This window comes from Dromaius novaehollandiae, chromosome 19 (genome assembly GCF_036370855.1).
Source record: "Dromaius novaehollandiae isolate bDroNov1 chromosome 19, bDroNov1.hap1, whole genome shotgun sequence".
In the NCBI taxonomy this organism is placed as follows: domain Eukaryota; kingdom Metazoa; phylum Chordata; class Aves; order Casuariiformes; family Dromaiidae; genus Dromaius; species Dromaius novaehollandiae.
The window spans coordinates 2,507,088-2,534,580 of record NC_088116.1 but is presented as its reverse complement, the minus strand read 5'-3'; the positions used below and the strand labels follow the sequence as shown (position 1 = coordinate 2,534,580).

Genomic DNA, 27,493 nt, shown 5'->3' with positions numbered 1-27,493 from the left:
CGTGTGGGGCACACACCCTGCAAGCTGGGGTGTACATGTACACACACACACGCACACTGTAGGCTACAAACGCTCACACACTGCATGTACATACACACACAGAGGATGTATGCCTGTACCTACACACACACCACACACACAGACGCCCTAGGCTGTACACACACACCCCACACACGTCCCCCAGGCTGTAGGTACCAACATACGCACACACACACACAGCACGCACACCCACCCCTCAGGCCCCGCCGGCGGCGCGGGGGCGCGCGCGCAGCCTCACGCACGCAGCCGCGCGCACGCGCACGCACGCAGGGGGCCGGCGGCGAGCCGTGGCGCGCGGGGCCTGCCCGCCGCCCGGCGTGAGGTGAGAGGCGGCGGGGCGCGGCCGGCCGGCCCGGCCCGGGAGGGGCGAGGGGGGAGGTGGGGACCGTACCGAAGCCGGGAGGGGCCGGGCCGGGGCGGGGAACGGCGGAAGGGAGGGGCGCGCGGCGGGGGAGGGCAGCGCGCCTGCCCCCACCCTCACGGGCCGCGCGGGGGGCGGGGCCTCGCGGGGGGCGGGGCCTCGCGGGGGGCGGGGCCTCGCGGGGGGCGGGGCCTGGCGGCGGTGGGGAGACGCGTGTGGCAGGGCCGGGCCAGGCCGGGCGCGGGGTGGGAGGTGGGGTTTGGGGCGCGGGTCGCTTAGGGCCGCGGGGAGAGACGCCCGGCGCCGAGGCTGCTCGCGTTCTCCGAGAGGGTTCGGTGGCCGGGGGGAGGCAGCGTGGAGGGGCTGCGCTGCTGCAGCCGCGTCTGGGGGGCAGGAGCAGGCCTCACCGTGTGGCGCGGTGGAGAAACGTCTGGAAAGACAAACACCGATTTCACTGTGTGAGAACCCTGAACTAAGACGCCTTGTAAGAGTGAGGCACGTCGGAGATCCCGTAACGGAAAACAACCCGATTCCTTGGTGATGGGCAGCACTGCAGGACCTCCCTGTACAGATACTGGTGAATAAGGGCCGTCCGTAGAGCTCCCGTGCAACCAGCACCACAAACGCGCTCGATGTCGGCGTGGTGGGGTCTTGCATCGCGGCGTGCCCTGCCGCCTGCTCCTTCTCCTCCTGGTGCTTCTTGGAGGTGCAGGGCTCTTTCCTGCGTAACAAATGTTCATAACTCTGCTCAGCACATGCATTTCCCCATGAAAGCTTCCATTGGGAATTTCATCAGCAGTTCTTTGTAGTGCTGCTGTTTTGGGATGGGCTCTTTTCCTTTGACTTTTTGGTGCCAGTAATTTCTATGAAGCATTTAATGTGTCATTTATGTAATTAAAGTCTCTTGGAGGGAAAACTAATCCAAGTAAAATTAGGTTCAGGTAAGATGCTTCTGATCCTCACAGAATTGTACCTTGTTAGTGGGAAACAAATTGGGATTACTGTCCAGCTTTCCACTGGGAATTTTGTCCTGACTTGTCATTTTGGGATTAGAGCAAAATCAGGATTAACCAGATCCCCTCTCTGCCCCTTGTTTGCTCCCTGACCTTGTCGAAGTCATTTATCCCTTCTTCCTTTGTTAGTTGTCACTGCTGCACTTCCCTCACAGCAACAGTTGCAGGTATCTCTGTAGAGCATTGAGACCTCAACTGAAGTCACTTTCTTTCTTTCTGGAGAGGAAAAGAATTGGCTTGGCACTGCTGTTTTGGACGTTGGCCGGTCCGTTCAGAACTCCAAGTGGACTCGATAGAGCAGATATCTACTGTTACTTCAGCTGCCACAGTCATGCTTATAGAGAAAACTCTCCATGCTTCATGAAGGAAACTTCTTTTTTCAGGAAGCAGGTCTTCAGGGACCCATCTACTGATCTCTTACACACAGAGAGTATAAAAGTGGCAAAATCTGCCTAATACAAATACATAATCCCCCAAGCTCGGCTCCTGGTTCTGCAGAGTTAATACAGGATAGCTATACTATACTATATTTGAAGATTTCTGATGCTGCAGTCACTTCAGTCACTGTCTTTACTGCAGCATGTTCACCTTAAGTTATATCCCCATCTCTTCAGATCTCTTCATACGATGAATCTTACCTGTCTGCATTTGATTTCTTATCTCACCTGTAGAAAACAGACTTTCAGCCACGTCAAATGGTCCCTGTCACAGTGACTGTTCACAGCCCTTTTGCTTTCCAGCTCAGCACATACTGAGAGGATCTCATCTGTCAGGACTGTATGAAAGACTCCTTTCCTTCAAGTGGAAAACACCCTTCAAGTGGAAAGTCGAACATACTGGTTGGGCCAAAGCTTACGCTACAGGCTTTTATATCAGGACTTTTATAGCTTTCATAGCTCAGAGGAGCAAGAATACCACCGAGGAAGAGGAATGGAGCGCCTGGCCTCCTTCAGCAGTAAGTACCCTAAGCTGAGATTTGGAAAGGGTTTTCCATTTTTTAAAGACATCAGCAGTTGGCTGGGGGAGGGAGGGAGAAAAGTAGCAGTATGTGGTCCACAGGGTCACTTCTTTGATCACATTCTCAGAAACAAAATTGGTATACGAATTATTTGGTAGGAATTTGGGTCTTTTTTCTGCTTACTTATAGTTGGACTAGTTTTTTACAGGAAAAAAGAGCTACAGCTCTTACTACATGACAGCCTGTTTAATTTGACTGCTTTGCAATGAATAAAATAAGAAAAACTTGTAGAGCAGTGTTTCATTCCTTGTTCAGCAATTTGAGCAGAGTCTGAGGTTTGGACGGGTTGCAGAACAGTAGAGTACATGTCTTTGCAACCACAGCAATAAGCTTTTCAGGTCAGACTTGAGGTAGATGGATGGGAAACTACAGCTGTCCGAGCAGTATCCTCCATAAGTAAGGTCCTTGGGACTCATCTTCAGTGCGAGACATGATCATGGGCACTGGATCAAATCATCCACCTAGCACAGCTCATTGCATCACTGCTGAGAAATGCCAGTAGGCTGCTACAGAGAGGGCTTTCCTTTGACTCCATTGCACAAGATTAGGCTATTTAGCCCTCGGTGTTTTAGGTCTAGTGCAGAAGTGCCAGGATCTCTCTGGCAGCTTTAGTTGAACAAGGAACTTTCAACAGATATTTGGAGAAGCTCCAGCAGGAAAGAGGTTATATATAGCTGACTTTATTTTAAATTATTAAAATTATTGGATGCAAGTGAATTTGACTGATTGCAAAAACAGTATCGTGTCTGTGTTGCATGAGATTTACTTGTTGGCTTCACAGATGACCCTTTTGATAAGCCTCCGTGCCGAGGCTGCTCTTCTTACCTCACAGAGCCCTATGTCAAGTGTGCTGAGTGTGGGCCTCCTCCCTTCCTCCTGTGTTTGCAGGTGAGTGCAAGGAGAAAAGTGAAGACATTCATTTCTTTGGGAAAGTCATCAAAGGCCTGTCTGATGCCAAGCTGTTACATAAACACATTAATGACTGGTCTCTGTAAACTTGTATCAAAGCACATATTTGCTCAGGGACAGGGAAATGACAAAGAAAGTTTTGAAGCCGGAAGAATTTAGTTTGAGCAGCTGAAGGAGAGAGATGTTTGAGAAGGCAGCCGGAGCTGCCCAAAGACATGCAGTCCGCCTGACTGTAACAGAACATGCTGCTGCATGTCTAGAGAGGTATTGTTTCTGTCTTTTTTTATGGCATGAAAAAGAAAAGCCACCAAGAAACATCCTCTCCCTGTCCCCACAGCTTTTTTTTCCTCCAAAATGGAAAAGGAAATTTGGAGAAGTTTTGCAATATTGACAGTAATTGTTTGTGAAGAAATATAATTCTTTAAAAAGGAGATGTGTGTTCTGATAACCACAGAAAGCACTGCTAGTTTTAATTATTAAATGAATAAGTTTACATTATATATGATTAAAGAACAGCAAATACCTCTTATACTGAAAAAGGCGCTTAGCTAGCCATATGCTCAGGTGTGCACAAAATACACAAAAGCATATTTTACATATTGGGTATATTTTTGTTCTTTCATCTGTCCTTAAAAAAGGAGAAATTTAAGTGTTGAAAGTACCTGCAAACCATGCTGGTACTTCCTAAACAGAAACAAGCTAAAAGGGAAACTATGATTTCAATACTTATCCAATATCCTGTGTTCTCTTCCTAGAACGATCCACTTGAAAACATACCACTAAGCTTCTTTCACCCGCCTAAGAGTGTGTAGATTCACAGGAGTTATGTGCTGGTGCAAATGATCAATAAGATATAAAAAGATATAAAGATACAAATTGGTTTAACACATATTGTTTTACCTTCTTAGAATTTTTATAAAATGAAATCAATATTAATATGTATTTAAATTTATCAGTCATTTTTGGATACCCACTGGTCAGCAAATAAAAGAAAAAAAAAAGAAAAGTTCAAACATTTTCAAGGCAGAAGTAAAAGAATAACATAATGCTAATCTCTTGCTCTACAGTGTTTCACGCGAGGATTTGAATATAAGAAACATCAGAGTGATCATACTTACGAAATAATGGTAAATATTCTTTTTAGATTACATCTACTCTATCTTGGTCTTTTATAACTTTTCTAGGAGTTAAACCCTTGTTTACTTGCATTAAAAAGTTTAACTGATACAGTTCTTTGATTCAGAGGTTTGTAACTATTGAAAAAAGAAAAAGTCTTCCTTGAGAGCAATGAAAAATGTCCACCTGGAACACTATGAAATAGCGGAGGCATTTTAAAGGTACATTTTTTATTGTGCCTAGAGAGCACAAAGCCTCTCATTAGACTTCCCGGTTCTTTAATCATGTGAATAATGTTCTGTTTCGTCATTCTTACTTCTCCTTCCCCAAATGAATCAGTTAAAAAGTCTTCAGTGGATTTCTTCAGTGAATTAGAGAGAACAAATAACAGTACATTCAGAAGATCTGTAGTGACAGACTATTTTGCACTGTAATTGATGACCCAGTGACCTAAGTAATTCAACAATTTTTTGATCAGATTTCATGGGATGCAGTAGAAGTTTAAAAAATGCCAGTATTACACCAGCATGGTGTCTTGTTGCTTTGTAGTATAGAACTACTTTGCTCTTTATGTGGTGGTTTTTAACAGAGGGTCACAGGAGTTTGGTTTGCTCTTTTCTTCTCCAGACTTCAGATTTCCCTGTCTTGGATCCTAACTGGACAGCTCAAGAGGAAATGGCACTCCTAGAAGCTGTGATGGACTGTGGATTTGGAAACTGGTGAGAATTTAGTGGTTCAGCCAACTTCAGTGAAATGATGAGAAGTTTCATTCACTGTTCAATACTTTGGTGCACAACAGACAGTCTGTGACTTGTCATGGGTAAGACACTAATTGAACAGTTAAAGCAGATTAAGGTAGCAGGTTTTGTTCTCAATGTTGCTATTAGAAATACAAAGAAATTGCTAAAGGCCTCATCTTGTGAGATGCAAAGCAGCTCCCGTGAGGTAAAAAAGCTCCCTCAATTTGCGCTAAGTCACTAGATTCTGAAGGAGCTCAGCTATTGCTCAAGATTTGCTGTGCATCATTTTACTCCTATGTGAAAATCAACTGCAGACCTTCTCATCCTGCGTAGTTTTGGTTTGCTTACAGTCAGCTGGCAAGGTATCATCATTTTTTTGTGCTTCCAGCTTCTCTGTCATATAAAGGGTAAAGCATTGAAGATATTTAATACTTTTATATTATTTTCTGTTTAGGTAATATCCGTAGTCACTACAGGATTTAAATGCATTTATAAATAAAGCAGATCTGTAGTCTTGAGTTCTCTCTCTTCACCTTCGTGAAAAGATTGCTGTATTAAAAATATAGAACTCCAGTCTTTACTACAACAGAACTGTGGGTTCTTAGGTGTACACTGCTGACATAACTAAGGCTATCACAAATTAGTTCTCTGTGCACAATGCAATCAGTCTCTTGTCCAAAATTATCTTTTTCCACTAAAGAAAGGAGGAAGCTCATAACATTTCTGTGTTCTCCATATTAAACCTCCCTCTGTCCCCACTTCAGGCAGGATGTAGCCAATCAAATGTGCACAAAATCCAAGGAGGAGTGTGAGAAGCATTACATGAAACACTTTATCAACAATCCCTTGTTTGCATCTACATTACTGAACCTGAAGCAGGCAGAAGAGGCGCAGCACAGTGAAACAGCCATTCCATTCCACCGTGAGTATCCCCTGCCCGCTAATGCACGCGAGGAGCTTCCTCCCAAGGTCTCTGCTCTTCCAAAACTGGAATGAGCAGCCTTTGGAGAAGGGTGTACACCATGCATGCAGTTTACTTTTATTCCCAAAAGGAGAGCTTGTTCTGATGGCTAACTTAAACAATGTTCAGGTTTTCTGTACACTGTATTAAAACACTGGTATATCAAATATAGGAGACTGCCAGTTCAGGGAGAAAAAGGAAGGAACAGAGTGGTCTGATGCAACAGGTTCTCAAAACCAGAGGTGCCTGCCCAGGTGATGGAAATGGTCACACACAGAAATCACTACAGCAAAAGCCTGAATGTTCATATTCTTCAAAGGACAAGCTACCTCAAAGTTACTGAGCATGCAGCACAAATTAAGAGCATGTCCTTCATGGTAAATCTCACCCTGATGTTGGGGTGGTAACTTTGCCCGTCCAGACCCTGTGCAGCAACATTAACTGAGAGGCGGTTTCTACCTCTGAAGTATTTCATCTGATGATCCATATTGTAGCAGGCTTAACTGCTGATGTGATTTGTCACAAAAGCACCCCTTTAAACTATGCTGACTTCACAGCTCACCCTCTTTTAAATTGCCTTTTAAAAATGTATGTTACGTTTTGGCAATTTACCTGTTTTTCAGTTTTCCTTAAATTTAACATCTGTAGAATGGCCCCCAGTCTCGCAGCTGTTCCATTTATAAAACTCCCAGAAATGGCTGAGTAAAAAGATTGCCATGGTATCTCAAGGTTTAAATTTCATGATAAAGTGTTTAGAGCTAAAGCAGTAGGAACTGGACAATTTTGGTTCTATCCCTAGCTGTCATTGATTTTTTTATGTGACCTGGGGCAAGACAAATTCTCTGTGCCTCAGCTTTCTTTATCTGCAACATGGGACTTATAATGCTTAGCTCCTTCACAAGTGTGTCATGAGCCTTGGTCCATTATTGTCTGTAAAACACTGAGATCCTCAGTTGGGAAGTGCTGTAAAAATTGAGAGTTCTGTAGCTTTAATTGCAGCTCTCTGTAAATGGCACCCGGAAGATAGCAGATTTAACACCACTGTTGCTATTAACTAAAAGAACCTTCACACTGAGACTGATCTGCAGAGGTTTATTGAGGGGATGCTGAGTTCTGAAATGTAGAATTTACATTTTATAGCCTATTTATTACCTTGAATTTTTGAGTTTGACTTTCGAGAATATTCTGAAGATCTCAGAGTACTGCATTTTTCTCCTGATCAACTCGGTCTTTTTCTGAATATATATATATAAAAAACCCTGAATAATAGCCCAATCAGGCTGTTTTTCTTAGACTAATTATTCCCTCTTTTCCTGCACAAGAAATACCTATTTACAGAATTGTGCTCTCTTTTTGTGTTAAAAAAAGACCCCAAACCCTACACAGCAACTAAAAACTTTTACTTTTTCAGCTGCTGATGACCCTCCACGCCCTACTTTCGATTCCTTGCTTTCCAGGGATATGGCTGGGTATATGCCAGCAAGAGCTGACTTCGTTGAGGTAAGATGCTCTCTTCTCCCATTATTTTGTATTTGCTACTGAATGTGAAATCACCAAACACACACTTGCTTTCCCTTGCCTATAGGTCTTCTTTATTCTTCATATAGGAATTATTAAATAAGATGTCAGGCAGGACAGACTGGTTAATCCAAGGATTTAATTACAGAGGTGGCGCTACAGGCCTAAAAATCTGCTAGCCGGCAATCTGCGAGTCATTGGCTTTGTATATATGGGCTGTAAGGCATGCTGCTGCCACCAGATGTCCAGTAATGAATGGCGCTTATGTAAGCGGACTAGATATTGTGAATTAGATGCTTAGCAAAAGGGGTCAGCTTCTAATTCATTTGCCTTAGAGAAGCATACATGAGCCTGATCCAAAGATCCCTTGAAAGGCCCTCACTGTTCTAAGTGTCTTTAGCTGTGGGCCCCTGGCCCCAAAGTCCTGTTTGCAGAACAGTCTCCTATACATGAAGTGATGAATCCAGCCATACAGGGTTCTGTTGTTTTTGTATTTTTGAGCAGAATATTCACTGCAGCATGAGAGTAATGGAGATTGCCTGATTAATTCTCATTATCCTGTCATAGCATGTTGTCCCTGTTACAGCCATGGCAGTGTAGATCATGCAGTCCCTAGCTAAAGCTCCCATGTGATGGATATTGCTCAAGGATGGAGCCTTGTACAACCGTTTATGAGTAAATATCTCTGTTTTCAGTACTTCCATGCGTACCAAAATTTGATCTCAATTTTTCTAATGCCAGTTAGTGACAATTTATTAATCGCCTCTGAACAGGAGTTTGACAACTATGCCGAATGGGATTTGAGAGATATTGATTTTGTAGAAGATGATTCTGACATTCTGCATGGTAAGTCCCGTCTTTTCATACATTGTTTGAAAACAGCGTTTCAGAGTGCCTCCGCAGTATTTCATTGGGTTTCTTTTTCTCTACATACTATTTTTTTTAATGAGCTTACATACTTAATTATCTCTATTCTGCATGCTGGGATTTAAACACTTTCAAATCTCATTTAAAAGCTCTTATTCAACAGACGTAGAAGTGGCATTTATATTTATATAATAGTGCATTTTACTCACTACTGAAACATAGCCAATTGTAAAGTAGAACATGATGCAAACTGAAGAGTCTCCAACATTTGTAGGTATTTCTTTAGGAAAGACGCAAATGATGCTTATCCAATATAAACTGTAGAGGATGTTTAGCCAGGTAGAAGCAAATTATCTGAGCTAGAAATTTATCTGGAAACAGGTACCAGTACATCAGTATTTCAATAAAAAGACCTACAGGCTTGTCAGAAAACAGAAACATCAGAACCTTGACATGCCTTCCCCTCCTCATCCGAAAAATATTCTTTCCATGCGCATAGTGTTTGTGACCATCATAGCAAGGCAGCGCTTCTGTTCTGATTCAGAAAGATGAACACCTTCCCTTCTGTTGCTAAGAACCATTTGCCCTACTATATGTAGTTTCTTAGAAGACTTGTCACCTATTGTAACCTGTGTTAGTTTAGGAAATCTGATATCAAGATAGGTACTGATACAGACAGCAGGAGTTGTAGTTTAAGACTATGAGCAACATATTGGAACTGTTACGCTCTTGAAGTTGCAGCTTTTCCTGTCCTAAAATGCACACTGATTTATAACAGCATAACCTACATATAATGACTTCCTTTTCCCTGTGAAAAAGGAGAGTTACTGTATGAGTGCAGTTACTGCTACTGAAATTCTGTGAATGTTGCCACCTTATTGATACCAAAGAAAGGGAAGTATTAAAATGAAGTTTTAATCCATAGAGAAAAGAGGATTCCACTTTTCCCCCCATTTACAAGTGCAGATAATGCTTAAGAGTACTGGGTTTACGCTTCTGAATTCTCCATCTAACATCACCAAGTTCTAAACTAAACCTTAGCATCTTTTGGAGACACAGACAAATCCTGTTATACATAGCTACTCTTTCCAAACTGAAAAATCCAGTTTCAAATCTAGCAGTCTACACAGAGTTTTAAGAAATGCAAACTCCCTTGGCTCAAAACAGGTTATCAGAACGATATGTCAGTCTTCCCTTTCAGCATTTACTAAAAGGGGTACTGGCTTGTGTACATTGTCATGGATTCCCTGTGCCATCTTTCCTTTTTTTATTACTGTTTAAACATAAGTTTTCTTGCTCCTATTTCTTAGAGCAATACCTGTTAAACTAAAAAAGCAAAACAATCTCCTGTTCATTAATTGATAGCTTTATATTCATTCAGACTGGTTTACCAGCAGTTTGCCAAATCCCTCACACATGCTCTTCCTCCTGCTGCACACTTCAGCCATTTACGATATCTCCTACCAGCCTCCAGTTTAAGTTGTCAGTCTGGATATAAAAATCAGCTTTCCTTATCTATTCTGAATATCATACAGCTACAAAGGGCCAGATCAAAGGTCTGCCTAGCTCAGTATCCTGTTAGTATCCCATAGCAGATGCATAGGAGAGGAATGCAAGAAACATGGCAAGTATAGACTGATAGTTTTCCTGGCATATCTTCCAAGTTGTCTGCTGTCATTCGTTTAGGGACTTCGTGAGCCATAGGTTGTGTTCAGACCAGTTTGACCAAAGAACTTGTCCTCCATGAAGTTTGTAACTGCTTTTACAACTATATATTTGTACTTTTGGCCTCTGGAACATCCTTTAGCAGAGTTCCACAATTGAGTTACAAGTTCTAGAATTTAATTATGTATTGTGTGAAAAATGCTTCCTTCTGTCTGTCAGATCTTTTGCCTGGTAATTTAATTGGATGTTCCTTAGTCCATACTTCAGCTGTCTTCTGTATTTAGTATAGGATGTCAGGCATTTGCCTTTTGAAAACTGTTTGGCAGAGATTATGGAGCATTACCAGCTACATCTTCCATCTCTTAGCTCTGGGACTCTGGCTGCTTTCTTCCCACAGCTGCCCACATGAGAGAGAATGCCTCTAAAGAATGAAGTCCCAGGGTCTAGCCAGCTATTTTTCCTTTTGCATGAGGCATCTCAGGGACAGAAAGAACTATTTTCGAGAAAGAGCTTTGGAATTAGATTTTTCCCTTCTCCAAGTTAGTACAAAAAAGGAAGAAGCTGTGCCTTCCTCATCCTGTAGTTTTATATTTGATTCCTTCAGAGTAGTTTGCAACCTAATTTTAGGAGTCCATACATTAGAAGATGGCTCGACATTTGGATCCATACAGGAGGGACAGGCTCTTGGATGCTTTAAAAAATCTTTGTACTTTTCAGTTGCAGGCAGGGAAGGTTATGAAGCATCCCTGGAGGCGTAAGTTCTCGTAGTCTCTCCCAAGGATGCCAGTCCCAGTATTTCCACAAAGTGGCTCTAATGTTGCCTCTCTACCCCGGTCCTGCCCACTGGCAAACTAGATCTCACAAAAAGGTCCTTGAAAAGCAGCCCTGCAGCTGTTTTCCACTACATCTGCTTAAGACAAATTCTTTGCTGGCCACAACAGGTTTTTTAGGGAAAGAGGTAAAACAGGGTTTTAACACATTTAGCCCAGAGGAACCCAAGTAGGGTTTTTGCACCATGGACTAAGTGCCAGGTTTGTGAAAAATTCCTCAGTTTATTTACCTGCCACACATTAAACTTCACTGGATTCAAGATTAATTTTTGGAATCTAGTTTTATTTTCCATTTTTTTGTAAGTTACTCATGCTAGACCCTGAGAACAGACTGACCAGAATAATATCTGTGCTCTCTCTCTTTCGATTCACAAGTCCCAAATCAGTGCTGCAGTTTTTGCATTGCATGTAACAGAGGAATATTTGATGCTTTCATTGCAACAAAATCCCCCCTTCCTCCTTCCCTCTCTTCCATGCTGCTTTGCTTTTCTTAAAATTTTGTAAAAATCATTTTATAGAAGATCTGAATCTAAACTTCTTGACCTCTGTCTCTTAATATCATTGCATCTTCCCTATTATATTTTTGTTTTGTCACTCTAAACAAGTTCTCAGTACTCCCACAAGAAAGAAGAATGCAATTTAATACAAGGCAGAAAGACCCCCAGGCGGCCCTGTATGAGGAACGCAGAAACCTGTGCCTCTGACTCATCCAGCTCCTCCCACCACATAGGAGGTCACAGGCATTGTTCAGTCACTTCTTTATATTAGTGAGATGGTGGGAATTGTTTGAAATGTCTCATATTTCAATTAATTTATTGAATTGCTAACTTCTATTCAGCACTTGCAACATGGTAAGTGCATGCAAATACATATTGCAGTTAAACAGAAACATAATCAGACTGAGAGAAACAATGGTTACAAATCTAATTCAGCCTAGAGTGTTTGAATATTTCATGAATTACAAGTTTTTATTTGACTGAATTATAACATCAGTAATTTATCTTTCACCAGGGTTTTTATCCCCTTTTCCTCTCATGTAAACCATTTTTCCTTCTAACACTGGAAAGTAATTACTGAAGCTGCAAGTTTAGAAGTGAGTAGAAACAGGCTGCAACTCCAACTGTGCAGTAGTAAAATTTCATTTTATAAGGTACAAGACAGTCAATGGCTTTCTAAATATTACATAATGTTTATTCTTTTGTGGAGGGTCCTGACACACTCTGAAGGCAGATACTCTGTTTACTTAGGGTCCTGCTTTCCTCTAGGAAGGGTAAATTTGGATTGTATCCATTACGTTTGTACTAACCAAGGCACACACTGGAGATACAGCCTGTTTGCTTTGATTAATTTGCATTCTTCCCATTATTTGGGCATTGCAGGCCAAACAGAGGTTAGCTAGCCTGAAACAAAGGTCTCACTCATTAGTGTTCAAAAAAGTTTTTGCAGGCCAAATGGGGCTGAAGAGAAATGAAAAGCAAGGAAACTGTTTTGGATACACTCTTGAGAAATAAAAATATTTTGATGTTTTGGAATGGAGAAAGGAGCCTTGACTTTCTGCCTATCACTGGATCCTTCAAAGCAGCTCTGACCATCTCAAAGAACCTTATCATTTCCCAAAATGGACACTTTGAACATGATGTCAGCTTGGATTTTCTTAAGTTATCAGTACAAACAACTGCCTCCCTAATATAATACAAGGGGAAAAGCATGGGCAAATCATTTTCATTCTTACAGCATCCCTTTTCTCGTTTCAATGCAGCATGTAACAGTATAGTAGTCCGAGTTATTCATGCATTCCAGATCTTGTAATCGGTTGTTTCCGTGTGAATGTGTCAATTAAAAAACAAAACCCCTCCAAAAGTACATACTGCAGCAGATATTAATTTTTCTCTACACAGAAGCTGTATTTTTTCCCTTCATTTGTTCTCATGAATGTTCTTTCCCCAGTCAACTGTAATTCCTTTCAGAATGTTTTGCATTCAAGAGAAAGCGTCAAAATGCAATGGTTATAGGTGCACAATTGCTAGTGATATTTATAGAGGTTCTCCGATGCAATTTCTGCGTCTACTCATTAAGTTCTGCCTACACAAACCCCAGAAAATAACATGTTAGCTTAGCTTGCAGAGGGTTTAAAAATACAAAAAGATTTTCCATAAATTGGCAGTGATTCCAGAACTTAGTAAGATATTTCATTCATGCTTAACTTGTTACATTTCCCATTTTCTTGTCCCCACATTTAAGCAAGAAAAAGAACATGCTATCTGTGCTTGTTCTTAAATTAGGAAACTCTAATACATCTTTATCAAAATACATACTGGTTCTTCAACATTCTGTATTTGGAAGAAACTTGCAAAAAGAAGTAAGAACATTGTGCTGTCTCTCCTGTCCTTATACATAATCTTTTGCTCCTAAGATAACATAACAAACTGATTTTATATAAACTGAGATGCATAAATTGAAGGTTATATATATAGGATCAATAAGTGGAACTCAAAACTGATGACTCCTGAGCTCATATGTGCAGCCGTTGTGCTTTAGCTATCCCTGTTTATAAGAAATTTTATTACCCAGAGGATTGCACAGGTAAATTGCCTAGAGGCTAAGGGCTTCCTGATGTTTACATATAAATACATGTTTTAAAAAACATATAGCCACACTTCCTATCATAATTGCATCATTAATTACTTATTGGGGAATCCAGTCAATAAACTGCCACTATCAGTTTTGCTCTTTTCTTAAAACTACGGAGAAAGGAGTGGCTGCAAACTGGATTCTGCTACATTGAGATTCTGCCCACTGGGCCACCCCCGTTAGCTCAGCATAGCGGGCTAAGAGGGGACATTCCCTTGCTTAGTTTCAGAGTAGCATGTAGTCTCTGCAGACTGTAAATCCACTGTCAAGGCTTAAGCCTGTTCCTTCTGTGAGCATAGTGAAATGTGTAACATAAAGGAAAAAAGCCAGCCCAGAAATCAGCCAACCAAAGCTTGTTTGGTGACCTGGAATTTTAACATTATTTTAAGAAAATGAAGGAAAGGAAGGTGGTAGGCGTCTCCTTTTCTTTTGGGAATTTACCAAGAAAAGTTTATTAACTTAATGGTTACAATGAAAAGAAGTTGAAGCACCTCTGAGTGGATCAGCCAGGACTGCAGACAGATTCATTTAGAAAGGGATATGATGTCTAATGAGCATGGCTGTTTTTTCTCCTGTGATTCTTCAGATTGCTGTGAACTATTCTCTTTGTTCTTCTGATAGATAGATAAGTGTAGAATTTAACAAGCTAAAATCCTGTGGATGTTTTCAAGAACCTTAGCAAAGGCTACTTTGAATCTTCTCAATTCAAAACTATGCCTGTCTATTCTTTAGAGTTCCTTGTTCGATGTGAACAAACCTTTGTCCAAAGATGACACCTCAGGACCTTTAATCTGATAGTTTACTTTTCAGGAGAATTAATACTAGACAATGGCATGTACCGAAGAACAAATACTAATGCTAGTACAAATACTAATACTGAAAGAGTCCAACATTGTGCAATGGAAGATGAAATGAGTTCTCAGGATCTACCGAGATTCATATTTACAGGCAATAATGTATTTGAAAGGAGTGAGTGGAGGAAGCTTCTACAAATAGCATGTGTAGTCTGCAAAAGGTTAGCCTCTAGTGGTTTTATATCCCTATAAAATTGGCGTGGGATTTTTAACAAGCAAAGCGGAGTGACTGTTTCAGCTTAAAGACTTGAAAATAAGCCTGTTACAGTGATTGCTTATGTAACGTGTGATCTTTGTTTCCCTACTTTGCAGCTCTGAAGATTGCAGTTGTAGATATCTATCATTCCAGGTTAAAGGAAAGACAGAGGAGAAAAAAGTGAGTTTTAAAGCAATAACTGTATTCCTTTGCTTCATTACCATGTTGTGTGCCCTAAAGCAGTCCTTATACTAGATATAACTGATTTCGTACCGCAGCCTTCCCTAAGGTTCTCTCATGGGAGAATTTCTCCTATGAGATTTGCATGACAGAATTCATCTTGGATTTGTAGTTCTCCTTCTGTGCACAGACCAAGATCAACCACATGGCTTTGTCAATGATAACAGGCCAGAAAAGACAGATTAACAAACCTTGATACTCCTTTGTACACATGGGTGAAATTCGCTTTCCAGTCAAAGGACCTCTACATACGTTAACTCTCTTTTATAATCTCAAAACAAGTCATTAATTGTGAAAAGGCTATTTTCCAGTCCTCTGTAGCATGTGAAAATCATGTAAATAGTGCTCCTCATAGAAGTATCCCAATTCCAGTTACACATAAATAACTGAGCTGCTAGCACACTTTAAGAGATAACATACCCATTTTGCAGGATGAGAAACTGAAATAATATCTTGGGAAACTGGTCACAGATCAGAGCTAGAAACAAGAAAAAACAAAAAACAAACAAACAAAAAAACCCAAATCTCTGTTCTTTTTGTTCCCTGTGTAATGCTGCTGGACTGCATACAATTCATTTCCCTACTTTAGGGAACAAAGTTTCCAGCCTATGACTAACTGCTAGACCCCCCCCACTTTCTCCACGGAAATGGTTTCATCTTTATTTTTGGTTCTTCGTAGTCCGTAAGTTAGTTTTTCAGAATGTGTAATGAAGATAACTATATTGCCTGTGTGAGTTTGAATAATTTATTCAGTTAATTTGACAGCTTTTTAGAATGACTCAATCTATTCATTAAATTTAGTTTTATTATAACTTTCAAATACTTTGTTCAATATTTAAAATTATATCTTGCTATATTACTGCCTACTGGAAGAATTAATAATTTGGAGAAAGACTCCTCCATTCTTTCTCCTCATAATAGAACATAGTTCTGCTGAATAACAGTTAAGAGTTGGTATCTATTGGGCTGGATCTTCATAATTCATAAATAAAAAGATATTTATGTGGTATAATTGCTGTCATGATACAGCATGTCATTCTAAAAGAAGGTGCCATAAGGCTCAGGATAAATCAAATCAATGTCAGTTTTTGTAAAGTTTCTACAGCGGAATGGGACAAACATCAGAAAAATGACACAGAAATGCTTGTGTCACTGTCACAAAGCCTTCTCTACATGGGACAGGAATATTCTTTTAAACACATTAAAGAAAAGGTAATGGATTTCATAGAGCAAAGTCCTGCTTGACCTTGATAAGCCTAACTTTGTACTATCTCTTATCATTTGTGAAAGCTGGGTATTTATCAAATTGCCACATAGCAATGACCACATGACATTTGCAGAAACCTGTGACAAATGTCTTTGTCATGCACTTGTAAATATCTTACCTGCCTTTTTACACTGCTCATTTCCCTGACACTGACATGAACATTTCAAACTTATGAGTTACCCAAGTCATTTTCCTCTGTTTAAAATCCAAGCTGTCATGGAAAAGTTTCTTCATCCTGCTCCCAGTAGTGAGATTTACCTTCCATCTCTCCACCCCTTGCTCTTATAGAGAGACACTTTGCCTCTCTCTGAAGCTGGAAATCATGAGACATTCACTGTATTCCAGTTTTGGAAGTACAAGCTATAAGACACTGTAGATGTGAAATCTGTGTCTAGAAAAGCTATTTAAAAACCCTTTAAGTAACTATGGCTCCCTTTGTGCCTTGTACTGTTGGAGTTGGACTGATGCACACTGCTAACCAAAACTGACTCTGATTAAAGCCTTGCTGCATCACTGCATCACGTTTCTGAGCTAGCCAGCTCAAGGGTTATAGAAACTTCGTATGTGTTTAGTTTTAGACCCATCTGATGGTCTAAATCAAGGTTTCCTATGAGGCCTTTGTATTTATGCAGTTGTACATGAGTTAATACTTTTCATTAATGTTTTTTGCTTTTTATTACAGAATTATAAGAGATCATGGCCTAATCAACCTCAGAAAATTTCAGAGTGAGTATCAAGTGTAACTACTTGCTTTAAAGTGGCCTTGACTCAAGCTTCAGAGGCAAAACTTTGAATTTTCACTGTTTCCAGTGCCCCACTGTGGCTTATTCATACTGGACCATATTCAGATGGCCTGCATTCCAACAGATTTCCTGCCCTACTGTTTCCAGTTGGCTGGATATAACAGCTCCCAACTCAGTGTACTAGCTAGTGCCTCTGAACTGTCCTTCAGAAGCATTTAGGTTCTCCACTTGACAGAGGTGAAGGTGAAATCTAGGCCTTTTATATGCATCTTGCTGTATCTAAAAAATGACCAAACAACATTTCATCATCATCTTTTATGCCTTTAGAATTGCAAGGGCAGTATAATTTTGTTGTTTTTTACTCATCAGTTTGTCATTGTGACCCCCAAATGGCCAAGAAGTGTACCAGATCTGCATCTTAGGACAATTCATAGAGGCTGGTAGTCACTTCAGGATTCTTTCAACTGCTTACTGGCAGAATTTATTCTATTCTTATAGTAGGAGTAATATAGAATAGAAATAGTTTACTCATGCCTTTGTGCGGGTTATTTGTTGTTGTTTTGTTGTAACAGTTGAAAGCAACTTTGAGGAAGTTTGGTAGCATTCTAGCAATTTCTTGGGGCCTCAATCCAGTCCAGCCCCACGATTTAAGCTCCTGTATATGCATATAGGTCTTACCAATATAGGGGAAAAGAATACAACCACTGATTCAGTTGTGGTAGAACTAAACATGGCTGATAGTGTGTTACTTTCCCCCACCACCACTGTAGTTCTGGAAAGACGATACCCAAAGGAGGTTCAAGACCTTTATGAGACAATGCGACGATTTGCACGAATTCTTGGACCAGTGGAGCACGATAAATTCATCGAAAGCCATGCATGTAGGTATTTTAAGGATTTTAGCTTGCATGTTCTTCAGTAGGCATAATGAAGGGTTGCATCATCTGCAATCTTTCCTAAATATATACCATTGGGGGGGGGGTCTTCTTCTCCCACATCTAATTACTTCAGAAAAACAAGTATGTTTGTGGATTGATACATTAAATGACCAGCAAGTGGGTTCTTTTCCTCCACTAAGTTGTGTCTGAGTTCTTTGACTTCTCAGCTGACTGAACATTCTAGTCATGTGTTAAAAGTAGTATTTTCTCATCAAAAGAGCACTATTTATTTACTGGCGCACTCTATCATTCAGGGGGAAAAAAGGTTTACATTTGTATTGAGAGATTGGGAGCTGGCAGCAAATTGTGAATTCTTTGAATGATACGTGTTAAACTATTATGTGTATATGTAATTATATAGTACAGCTGTCATTACATTCCCTACCTTAAAGGGAGAGGCATTGTTCCATCACCAAATCATCTAAAGTCTTTATGCATAATCATAGCATGCATTTAGTCAAATTCCAATACGAGTCATTACATCCTGCTTAATTCTGTGACTTAAACTGAAAATTATTCCTCATTAGCAAGAACAAAGCACTTAAACAATTGTGACTGTATTTTCAGTTGTGTTTTTTTCTTTTTAAATACCAAAAGCATGATCCTGCAAAATCATGAGTGCACCATGCGAGTGAGTGTTACTCTTGGAACCTGATTTTGTTGTTGTTGTAACAGAAAAGTCCTCAAGTTAACCTGATAGTCAAATACACACATTATACTGAGCAGTATGAGTAAACAAATTTGAGCCGAGCGAACTTGCTTATTGTAAAACTAAGTAATGCCTGGAAGCCAGCTAATAAAAATTATAGGCAGTAGATATCTCTGAGGAAAAGAAGCATGGGTATTTAATCTTAAACGTCATTATGGAACTGATTGCAGAAAAAGTTGTCAGCAGTGAAAAAGTTATGGAAAAGGTAGTTTAAAGACAGCATTAGATACTACAAGGAGCCTGGATGGATTAGTTTTTCAAACCTATTGAAATGCCTTCCGGAAATCCTACATTATTAATATTATTTGCCTTGACCAGGATATGGCAAAGGAACTGTCTAAGCATGAAAACAAAAACTTTTCTGAACACAAATGCTAGAAACCCACTTACATCTATGATCAAGGAGTGTTACGACACAGATAGGGAGTCTGAGATCTCATACAGGCGTGTATCAGGGTGTTAAACCTGTCTGTGGTTGCATACGCTTAGTAGCTAACTGTAGACAAATAAAAAAGGGCGGTGTTCCTAGTATGCCACTGTTCACTGCTGTGTCCACTGACCCACATTTGTTTTTTGGATTTCCCTTCTGCTTACTGTTGGGGGAAAAAAAACAGTGGAGTTTGAGCTGCGAAGGGAAATAAAACGACTACAGGAGTACAGAGCAGCAGGAATCACCAATTTCTGTAGTAAGTACACACTGCATTATTCAGCCCAGTCCCATTCATCAAGGTGTGGAAGGATGACTGCAGCTTTTAGGATGCTTTAAATAAAAAAGATATGTATTTTTAAAATGTGTTTGCCTAGCTCTAACTGGACAAGGCTTTAGCAGTAATCCATAACTCTAGCTGTGGGGTTTTTTTTAGAGCTAGTTGGAGCCATCAGCTTGGAGAATATTTTGTCCACCAGAGCTCTGCTTTAGTCACCACTCTGAAAAGGTTCCAGAGGAAAAAAATATATATATTTTTTTTATATATATATATATGTATAGTGGCACAGTGATTTCTAGTGCTTTCTGTCTGGGCACTCTTCACATCAACAAATGTAAAGGAGAGAGGAATAAGATTTTTAAAAACATGTTATTCTGTCCTTAAGTGGATCATAGAAGTCCATTTTTGTTTGTTTTTGTCCGGAAATTAATGGGGGCAGGAGGAAAGAGGGTGAAATCTAGTACCTTCTCCTGCCAGGTAGTTTTCATGAGGGAGAAAAGGCAGAGTCTGGTCCAGTGCTAGAGAACAGTTTCTCCCTTACTTCCTAAAGTAGAGAAACAACAGGCTGAAAATTTTGACAAGAAGCAGCTGGTGAGACTATGGTATCTGTTTGCCATAGGTGCAAGAACATACGATCACCTCAAGAAGACAAGAGATGAGGAACGCCTAAAGCGCACAATGCTTTCGGAAGTGCTGCAGTACATCCAGGACAGCAGTGCCTGCCAGCAGTGGCTCAGTCGACAAGCTGACATGTACGGTTACAGTAAGACTGTGCATTTTACATACATATGCTTTGGCCAGAGAGGTACCTCAAACACATCCCATCTGATAACGATGAGCGCATCCCCGGTTTATTACAGTAAGAACAGTCTGCAAAATTCAGAGAAGCAAGAAACTGGGTAACAGCAGTAGTACTTGTTGAATTTCACACAAGGAAGTGACTAGCGAGGGCTCAAAATCTCGGTTTTCTGTATTTTATATTTCAAGAATTGAACTGTTGTTAGTAAAGTCATTGAGGGAAGCAAGGTCTTTATGGGTATTAATGAGAGCACAGATGACACCTGAAATGTTTCAGAGGATTTTAGATGTAGCAGCATTAATAATGTATAGTCACCCTGCACAAGCCCTTTGATTTAAGGAAAAACCTGCAAGGCAAAGGAAGTGCATCCTCTATGCAACAGTCTGAGGAAATGATCTGTAACTGCCCCAGTCAGTCTCCACTGAACTTTTCATGCTCCTTCCCCCCCTGCCTTTTTTTTAGGCCAGGTTTCAAACATGGTCTTCAATCTCAGAAATGCTAAATTTGTAGAAATCCTGCTGACTTCAGATCAGGGCCTGGGTTATGCAAGTTGAATTCTATAATTTTTAGAAGTGGGAAAAAAGTAATTTCAGGGCCAGCGTATGCAGCTATTCTTACGTAACGTGCAGACAGTTTGAAAATTTCCTTTCTTTTCAGTGATTCCGGCCTGAGTCCCACAGTACCAGTTGCTTCAAATTCAGGTAACTCCATTATGTGACGGTCTGTGATAAAAGCCAGCCATGCATCAGTAATGCCATTCTGACAGTCAGCTGAAGAGTGACGTTTTTGCTTGAGTGCAAGAGCGTCAATCCTTAAGCCTCACTGCTTAACCACTGCACATGGCAACATTTCCTCAATCTGCAACTCACTCCACATGCAAAGTCTGTAGCTTTGTGCTAAATTTCTGAATTTTTCTGACTATGGAAGGAGAATCCATCCTAAAGCTACATTAACAAGGCAAGAAAGAAAAGTTTTCACACAAGAACAAAATGTAACATTTAAAAGATAAAGCTATTCCAGCTTTTTAAATGCAGCTGTATACCACATATCATAGCAATATGAACCTGACAGAACGCAGATTTGGGAGGGCAGAATGCCAAAAAAGCTGCCCAAGAAGCACACAATAGTCGTAGTATCAAGCACTTGAGAATGAAAGAATGAAAAATACAGGTTGTCTATGCAACTTCAGTTTTCTTTTCTCATTAATATGATTTGATAGTCTTTAATTCTATAATCATAAGTTTTTTTCCCCCCCCAACAGGACCTCTATTTCTTTCAGGGCCCAGTGTGGACAGACTCAGGGGTTAGTCAAGGCCCTTGTGAGCAAGGCTGTTCTACAAAATCCCATCCTCATTTGTTGAGGTCACCAGATGACACACAGTGAATGAGACTAGGGAAGGGAAGGGGGAAGAAAAACAAACAAAACAAAACACCCCACAGTATAAAGCTGTTAAATGTTGCCAGGGGAAACTGAATTCTAGCTGTCTCATCTAGTTTTTATGTGGAGACTAATAAAAAAATAAAAAAATCACTTGAACCATACTTCTGAGAGGTAGCCATTCATTCTGCATATACCTCATTTCTCTCAGAAACATGACAGGAGCCCTGGAAATTTGGGTCAAAATGCTGAGCAATTAGTCATTGCAGAAGTCAGTATGCACTAGGTTTTAAACATATTTAGTGAGAGCTAAAACCTGGTATTTTGAAGAGAACACAGCATTGCGTTTCTCAGACTGAGCATTAGAGCAGATGAAATGGAGACAGCATCCCCTCAGCTGAAGTACTAGTGTGAAAAATGAAATTAATTATTTGTGGAGCATTCAGTGGCCAACAAGAGAGAAGAGCACAAGAGAATATGAATTGTTTTGCCTATGGAGCTTAAACAGCATGCGGTATTCATGACCAGTATCACATGTTGAACAAAACCAAAACAATATATGAAATTGTTGCTAATTAAGTGAGCATTATCGATCCTGCATACTGAATAAGGCAAGGATACTGTGGAAGAACTGCCACGTGGCTATGTAATTAAAGGCTGTATCATAAGGAATGTATACAAGAGGGCAAATTAATGTTGCTTAGCTTTAATTCTAGATCCCTTCTATTCTGACATCTTGACTTTGTGGCCTTGATGCATTTTCTTTTATGTAGTTGGTGTGTGTCGTTTCCCATTTTCAAAAGGAAAAATCTGTCATGTCTCAGCCCAGCACTATCCCAAGATGCTTGTTCCAGGCTGTAGAATGAGGGAACACAGCTGGGAACTAGCTTCCTCGCTGTTTTTTCCTGAACTCAGTTTCTTCTCTTAATTTCTAACCTGTCCTTCCTCTAGTCCTGCATTACGTACCACAGACTCGGTACTCCAGTGTCTTCCTAATCTTTCCGTCCTTCTCTCTGTGATCAGGCTTCCCTCTCCCAAGCAGCTCCCGCCTGGTTCCTGCCGGGAGCACAGGGGAGAGCAGCTGCCCTCTCGCAGGGCTGGGACCCGGCCGGAGCAGAGCCTGGAGCGGAGACCCACACAGCCCTTGGGGAAACGGAGCTACGGCTTTTCCAAGAGCTTATCGCTTTGCCAAATTTAGGAAGGCTGTCCGGGGACAAGGAGACCCATCTCTGATACTGCCAAATATGCAGCCCATAGCACAGGGGCAATAGACTTTCTAAAAATATGAATACATATCCCTAGATTTATTCTGAATTCTGAAAGATAAAGAAAAAAAAGAATAAAGAAATATCCTGCAAGCAGGCAGGCCTTGCAAAAGTTTCAGCTCCACTAGTTAAAGTTCAAAGTTATAAACAATAATGAAAGTGAGAACTATCAGACTCCCCTGTGATAAACATTACTTTCAGCACTGTTTATCCTAATAGACAAAAATAAATCCACAAACTGCATCAGCTTTACAATATCTGCATCATATTTAAAGACATTTAAAGAAAACTGCTCCAGGAGATTGTCTGCATTGCCAGGGGAATTAGCAGTTAATCACACCAATAAATAGTCTCAATATTTTTTACGAGGTACCGGTTTCACACCTGCTAGGAGCTCACCCGGCACGCTGGGCACACCCAGGGCACACCCGCCGTGCAGCGCTGAACTCCCTAACCCCAGCCCGAGGAGTCGGGTTTGTCAGGGAGGTACAGCCCAGCTTAAATGCGGTCAGCGTCTATTTGACAAGAATCTGTTGCCCACCAGTTCTTCCAAAAAAGCCAATAAGCCAGGGTTAACAACATAAGAGCACTTATGCAATTATTCACAGCGCGTAACTACGTCAATTGCAAAGCCATACTTTTTATCAAAGCAGTGCAATTTTTATGTTAAATCCTAAATAACTCTGTCTATAAATACTTGGATCATACTGGGTTAACACCATGGGTATTTAATTGCTTCTATGATAACACACCAAAAAACCAGCCACTTCCGAACTGCACAGAGGTTTTCAGTGTTTTCCTTTGTTTTCTTCACAGGTAGACGGAGTGCCCCACCACTGAACCTCACAGGTCTCCCGGGGACAGAGAAGCTTAATGAGAAGGAGAAAGAGGTGAGGGAAGGAATGAAAAGATGACCTAGATATAACTGTTTATCTGTCCTGGATGCTCTGAATATCATCTCTATTTCAGGCCTCAACTACTCTTTTCTGCTCTGAATAATCATTCAAGTTTTCCAGTTGGCTTCATAATTTCAGTCACTGCAGTATACGTACAACATTGCTTCATCAAATAAGCTTGTTTAGCAAAGAAACTTGGAGAGAGCTGAGGTGTCATTACATGCCATTGTAATGTGTGGGGTATGACATCCTCTTCTGCCCTTGTGAGACCAGAGTGAGCAGAGAGGTTATTTTTCTTAATGAACATCTGTTTTAAAATTGGCAGAGGATTTCATTAAGGGCTTCACTGGACAGATCACTGAATCTTAATAATGTAGCTCTTTCTGTTACTTTAGATATCTCACAGCCAAACCCCAACCAATTGGGTCTGTTTTTTCACTGAAACAGTACAGTGAACCATGGAGGTGATAACAGCATATTCTTATTTTGATGTTTTGTCCTAATTCTGCCCTTTGCTGTATACCAACCCGCTTATATGCATATGTGACAGAGATGAGAATTTGGCCTTTTTTATGTGACTATTTGTTAGCTTGGCCTGGTGTTGGAGTTTGCAGTCCCATGTGGGGCACTCTTGCTCAGTTACCTAAGGCAATATGAGACACAAGAAGGATCAACAGCCAGAAATGGGACTGCAAGCAATGTGTAAACTCCCAGGAGAAGTAAACACGGCAGCAAGGGGGCTGCTGTATTTACAGCTCAGTTGCTTTTGCAGGATTCGCAGCCCACACCCAGCTCTGTGCTGTTAGCAGTAGTGCTGTGAACTGCGCAAAGCTAGCCTCAGTTTGTCCACAGATGAGCTGAGGCATGGTTTCCACCACATTGTGCATCTATCCTTTAATACATATGGTCAGTGAAAGACAACACTGGAAAGCTATTGAAATAAGATTTAATATATTAAAGTCATAATCTGTCCTTAGATGGTGCACAAGGCAGATTTCAGTATGTACGAAATGCCATGGATACATTTCAGATTTTTTCCTCCTTTGTGACTTGTATGAATCAGCTGTGTTTCCCCTTCACTGGGGATAGCAGCACTGAAAATCAGATCACAGATTCACCATGGAACATGGTATTTATGGGTCCATTCAGCATATAAATAATTGCGACTAGGACATTAGTGCACATGCGAATCTGATTTCCTTGTCTGCCGCATTCAGAGGAACTCAGACTTTGTCTCAGCTATTTCCTATCAATAAGGAACAATCATTAAGCATTTCCTTATTAAAAGGGGGAGACAGCCAGTATCTCCACTGGGAGCAATGTAGCGCACAACCTAGAAGGAGGCTGGTATTCAGGAGAGAAAGGGGAGCATTGCAACCTAACGACAGACCACAGGGCCTTTGGGAAGCACACCTGAAGCCCGCAGGAGTGACCAGTGGTATCTTTTCACTAAGTTCAGCACTTCCAAACACATAAGGCCGTCCACGCACTGTTTCCATCCTAGACTTCTGGAGGGAGCAAGCGTTGTGTACATAGCTGCTTTTGTACAAAGGTATTAAAGACCTAGTCTGCAGGGGATTAATAGACAGATGCCCTCCCTGGCTCTTGTCCAGCATGCTGAATTGCTGGTTGCAAGTCTTTGGCATGCGTACTTCCCTTGGTTTGTAAAGAACAACGCCCACACAGGACACGCTCATAGTTACGCTCCTGTGAGCTGAGAGCTTGCTTTCATCCTCCTAGTTTATTTTTCAGTCAGGAATGTTTTCGAATGCAGCAGCCAGAAAGCTCCTCCTCTCCCTACCTGTGGATTGAAACAGCTTAGAATGCAATTACTGAGTCCCTCCACATACAGAAAAACAAGTTATAAAAAAAGCATTTTCAGAAAAATATTCACAATGTCGCTCCCCCAACGGGGATCACAAAATGAGAGAGCGTGACAAGCGTTAGTGTTTATTAACTTTACCTTTTGTCTTCCAGCTCTGTCAGATGGTGAGATTGGTCCCTGGAGCCTATTTAGAATATAAAGCTGCTTTAGTGAACGAGTGTAACAAACAGGGAGGCCTGAGACTAGCCCAGGCTAGAGCACTCATTAAGATCGATGTGAACAAAACCAGGAAAATCTACGACTTCCTTATCAGAGAAGGGTACATCACGAAAGCCTGAGGACAGACATAAGCGCCTTGGATGGAGCAGACAGATGTGGAGAAGCTTTGAAGTCACTTTGACAGCGCTGAAAGATGTTACCAGTGTTGAATCAAGGACACTTCCTTTTGTTTAAAACCTTTTGGGGCTTTTTTGTAAAAACAAGTAGGGAGCTTTGTTAAATTGTATGAATACTGACATTTCTTTGTCTGGTTTTCTTTCGACTGTGCTGTTTAACACTGCTGTTGTCAGAATTATGCTGCCATGTAGCATAAGAAAGAATTGTGTGCCATATAAGCTAATCTTAAATGTGAATGGGCATTCATTTCTAACACCTCCTGTAACTAAAAGGAGAATCATGGTACTTTTATTCTGACAGCGACATAGAATAAGGACAGCAGAGCAGCACGTAATGAGAGTCACATTTTGACTTTGTGTGAGCGAAGGGGTATAGGAATGCAGTCCCCTCCCTTCTTGTACTCGTGTCTAAAACAGAGTCAGCTTTCAAAGGAGATAGCGCATGCCTGAGGGTATAAAAATAGAACTTGCAATGGTCCAGTCTTTTTAACTTAATTGTGATAAAGGATGGGAAAGGACATTGCAGGGAAGCTCTTCAACAGGTGTTACTTTTATGTGATATTAGCGCATATCACAGCATGAGTGTACTGTACAAACCAATAAGCTTCATCTGCTCACTACTCGATTTGTGATTGTCAAGTTACATATAATTCCTCTTCCTATTTGGTTGCTCCGGCTCACTGGCAAGACTGGATGTTAAAACCAGAGCAGCCTTTCAGAACCTAAATAAAACACCACTCAGTGCCATTCTCGCACAAAAGACAGCAGCAGAGGCAGCCACGAACCACCGAGGTTGTGTCCTTTCAGCCCGTCCTGCCCCTCTGCGCGTGGGGCCTCCTCCTTTCACTTCGCCGCATTAGTGGCGCATACCCAGTTGACCAAAAAGGCAACGAGAAGATGCAGCGAGGTACTACACACCTGGTCACGTTAGATAATCCATTATAAGACTTCCACACAAAACATTTGTATTTGGAAATAAAAATTAGATGAAGACGACTGTTCTTTCCAGAGGCAGCTCTGCACCGTTTCCTAGACGGTAAAGCGTGATTATCAGACAGCCTCCGTTGCAAAGTGCAACGCGCTCTGTTAGTGTGGTCTGCAGAAATAACGTTGTGCAAGTTGCCTAACAACCAAAGCAAGCAGGATGATGTTGTTCTCAAGTTTGGGGTTTCACCTTGAAAAGCCTAACTGAGCTATAATTATACCTATTTAAGATGTTTGGATTTGGGTTTTTTGGGTTTTCCCCCCAAGAGTAATTATCCTGTGTACCTGAGGTGCCATTGAATGTGAAATATTTTGGTTTGTAATAAAATCAAAATGATTTGAAACAGTCTTGAATTTGTGTTCCTGGACTCTGAGTGAGATTGTAAAGATCCTGAAACGGCCTGTATCTATATCCATCAGCTTCTCATGATGGGAGAGAAGAGAGAAATGCACAACAGTGCCTGTATGGATGCGACCTCTAAATTACTTAGTAAATATTACTTTTTAAAGAAAAGCAGCAGCAATAAACGACATGTTGAAGATTCACATAAATTCTGAAGAAATAGGGATTGTACAGACTGGAAGCACCAAGGGAAGGGAAAATCATTCTGCAGAGTAGTAAAAAAGGG

General features: G+C 41.0%; 1 protein-coding gene across 3 annotated transcripts; it reads left to right on the top strand.

Annotated features, from left to right (window-relative positions):
- The first annotated feature begins 258 nt into the window (after positions 1 to 258).
- TADA2A (transcriptional adaptor 2A) lies at positions 259 to 27,208 on the top strand. 3 transcript variants are annotated; one of them, XM_064523111.1, is made up of 16 exons: positions 259 to 361; positions 2,154 to 2,368; positions 3,213 to 3,319; positions 4,408 to 4,467; positions 5,084 to 5,175; positions 5,961 to 6,118; positions 7,569 to 7,657; positions 8,449 to 8,521; positions 14,835 to 14,898; positions 16,908 to 16,951; positions 17,739 to 17,849; positions 19,230 to 19,301; positions 19,942 to 20,074; positions 20,779 to 20,822; positions 23,581 to 23,654; positions 25,638 to 27,208. In XM_064523111.1, the coding sequence occupies exons 2-16, from the start codon at positions 2,344 to 2,346 to the stop codon at positions 25,821 to 25,823; spliced, it is 1,332 nt and encodes a 443-aa protein (XP_064379181.1). In that variant the 5' UTR covers positions 259 to 361; positions 2,154 to 2,343; the 3' UTR covers positions 25,824 to 27,208. The 3 variants fall into 3 exon arrangements, with proteins under 3 accessions (XP_064379181.1, XP_064379183.1, XP_064379182.1); XM_064523112.1 differs by having other exon boundaries at positions 274 to 361; positions 2,085 to 2,368; XM_064523113.1 differs by lacking the exon at positions 19,230 to 19,301.
- Positions 27,209 to 27,493: the final 285 nt, after the last annotated feature.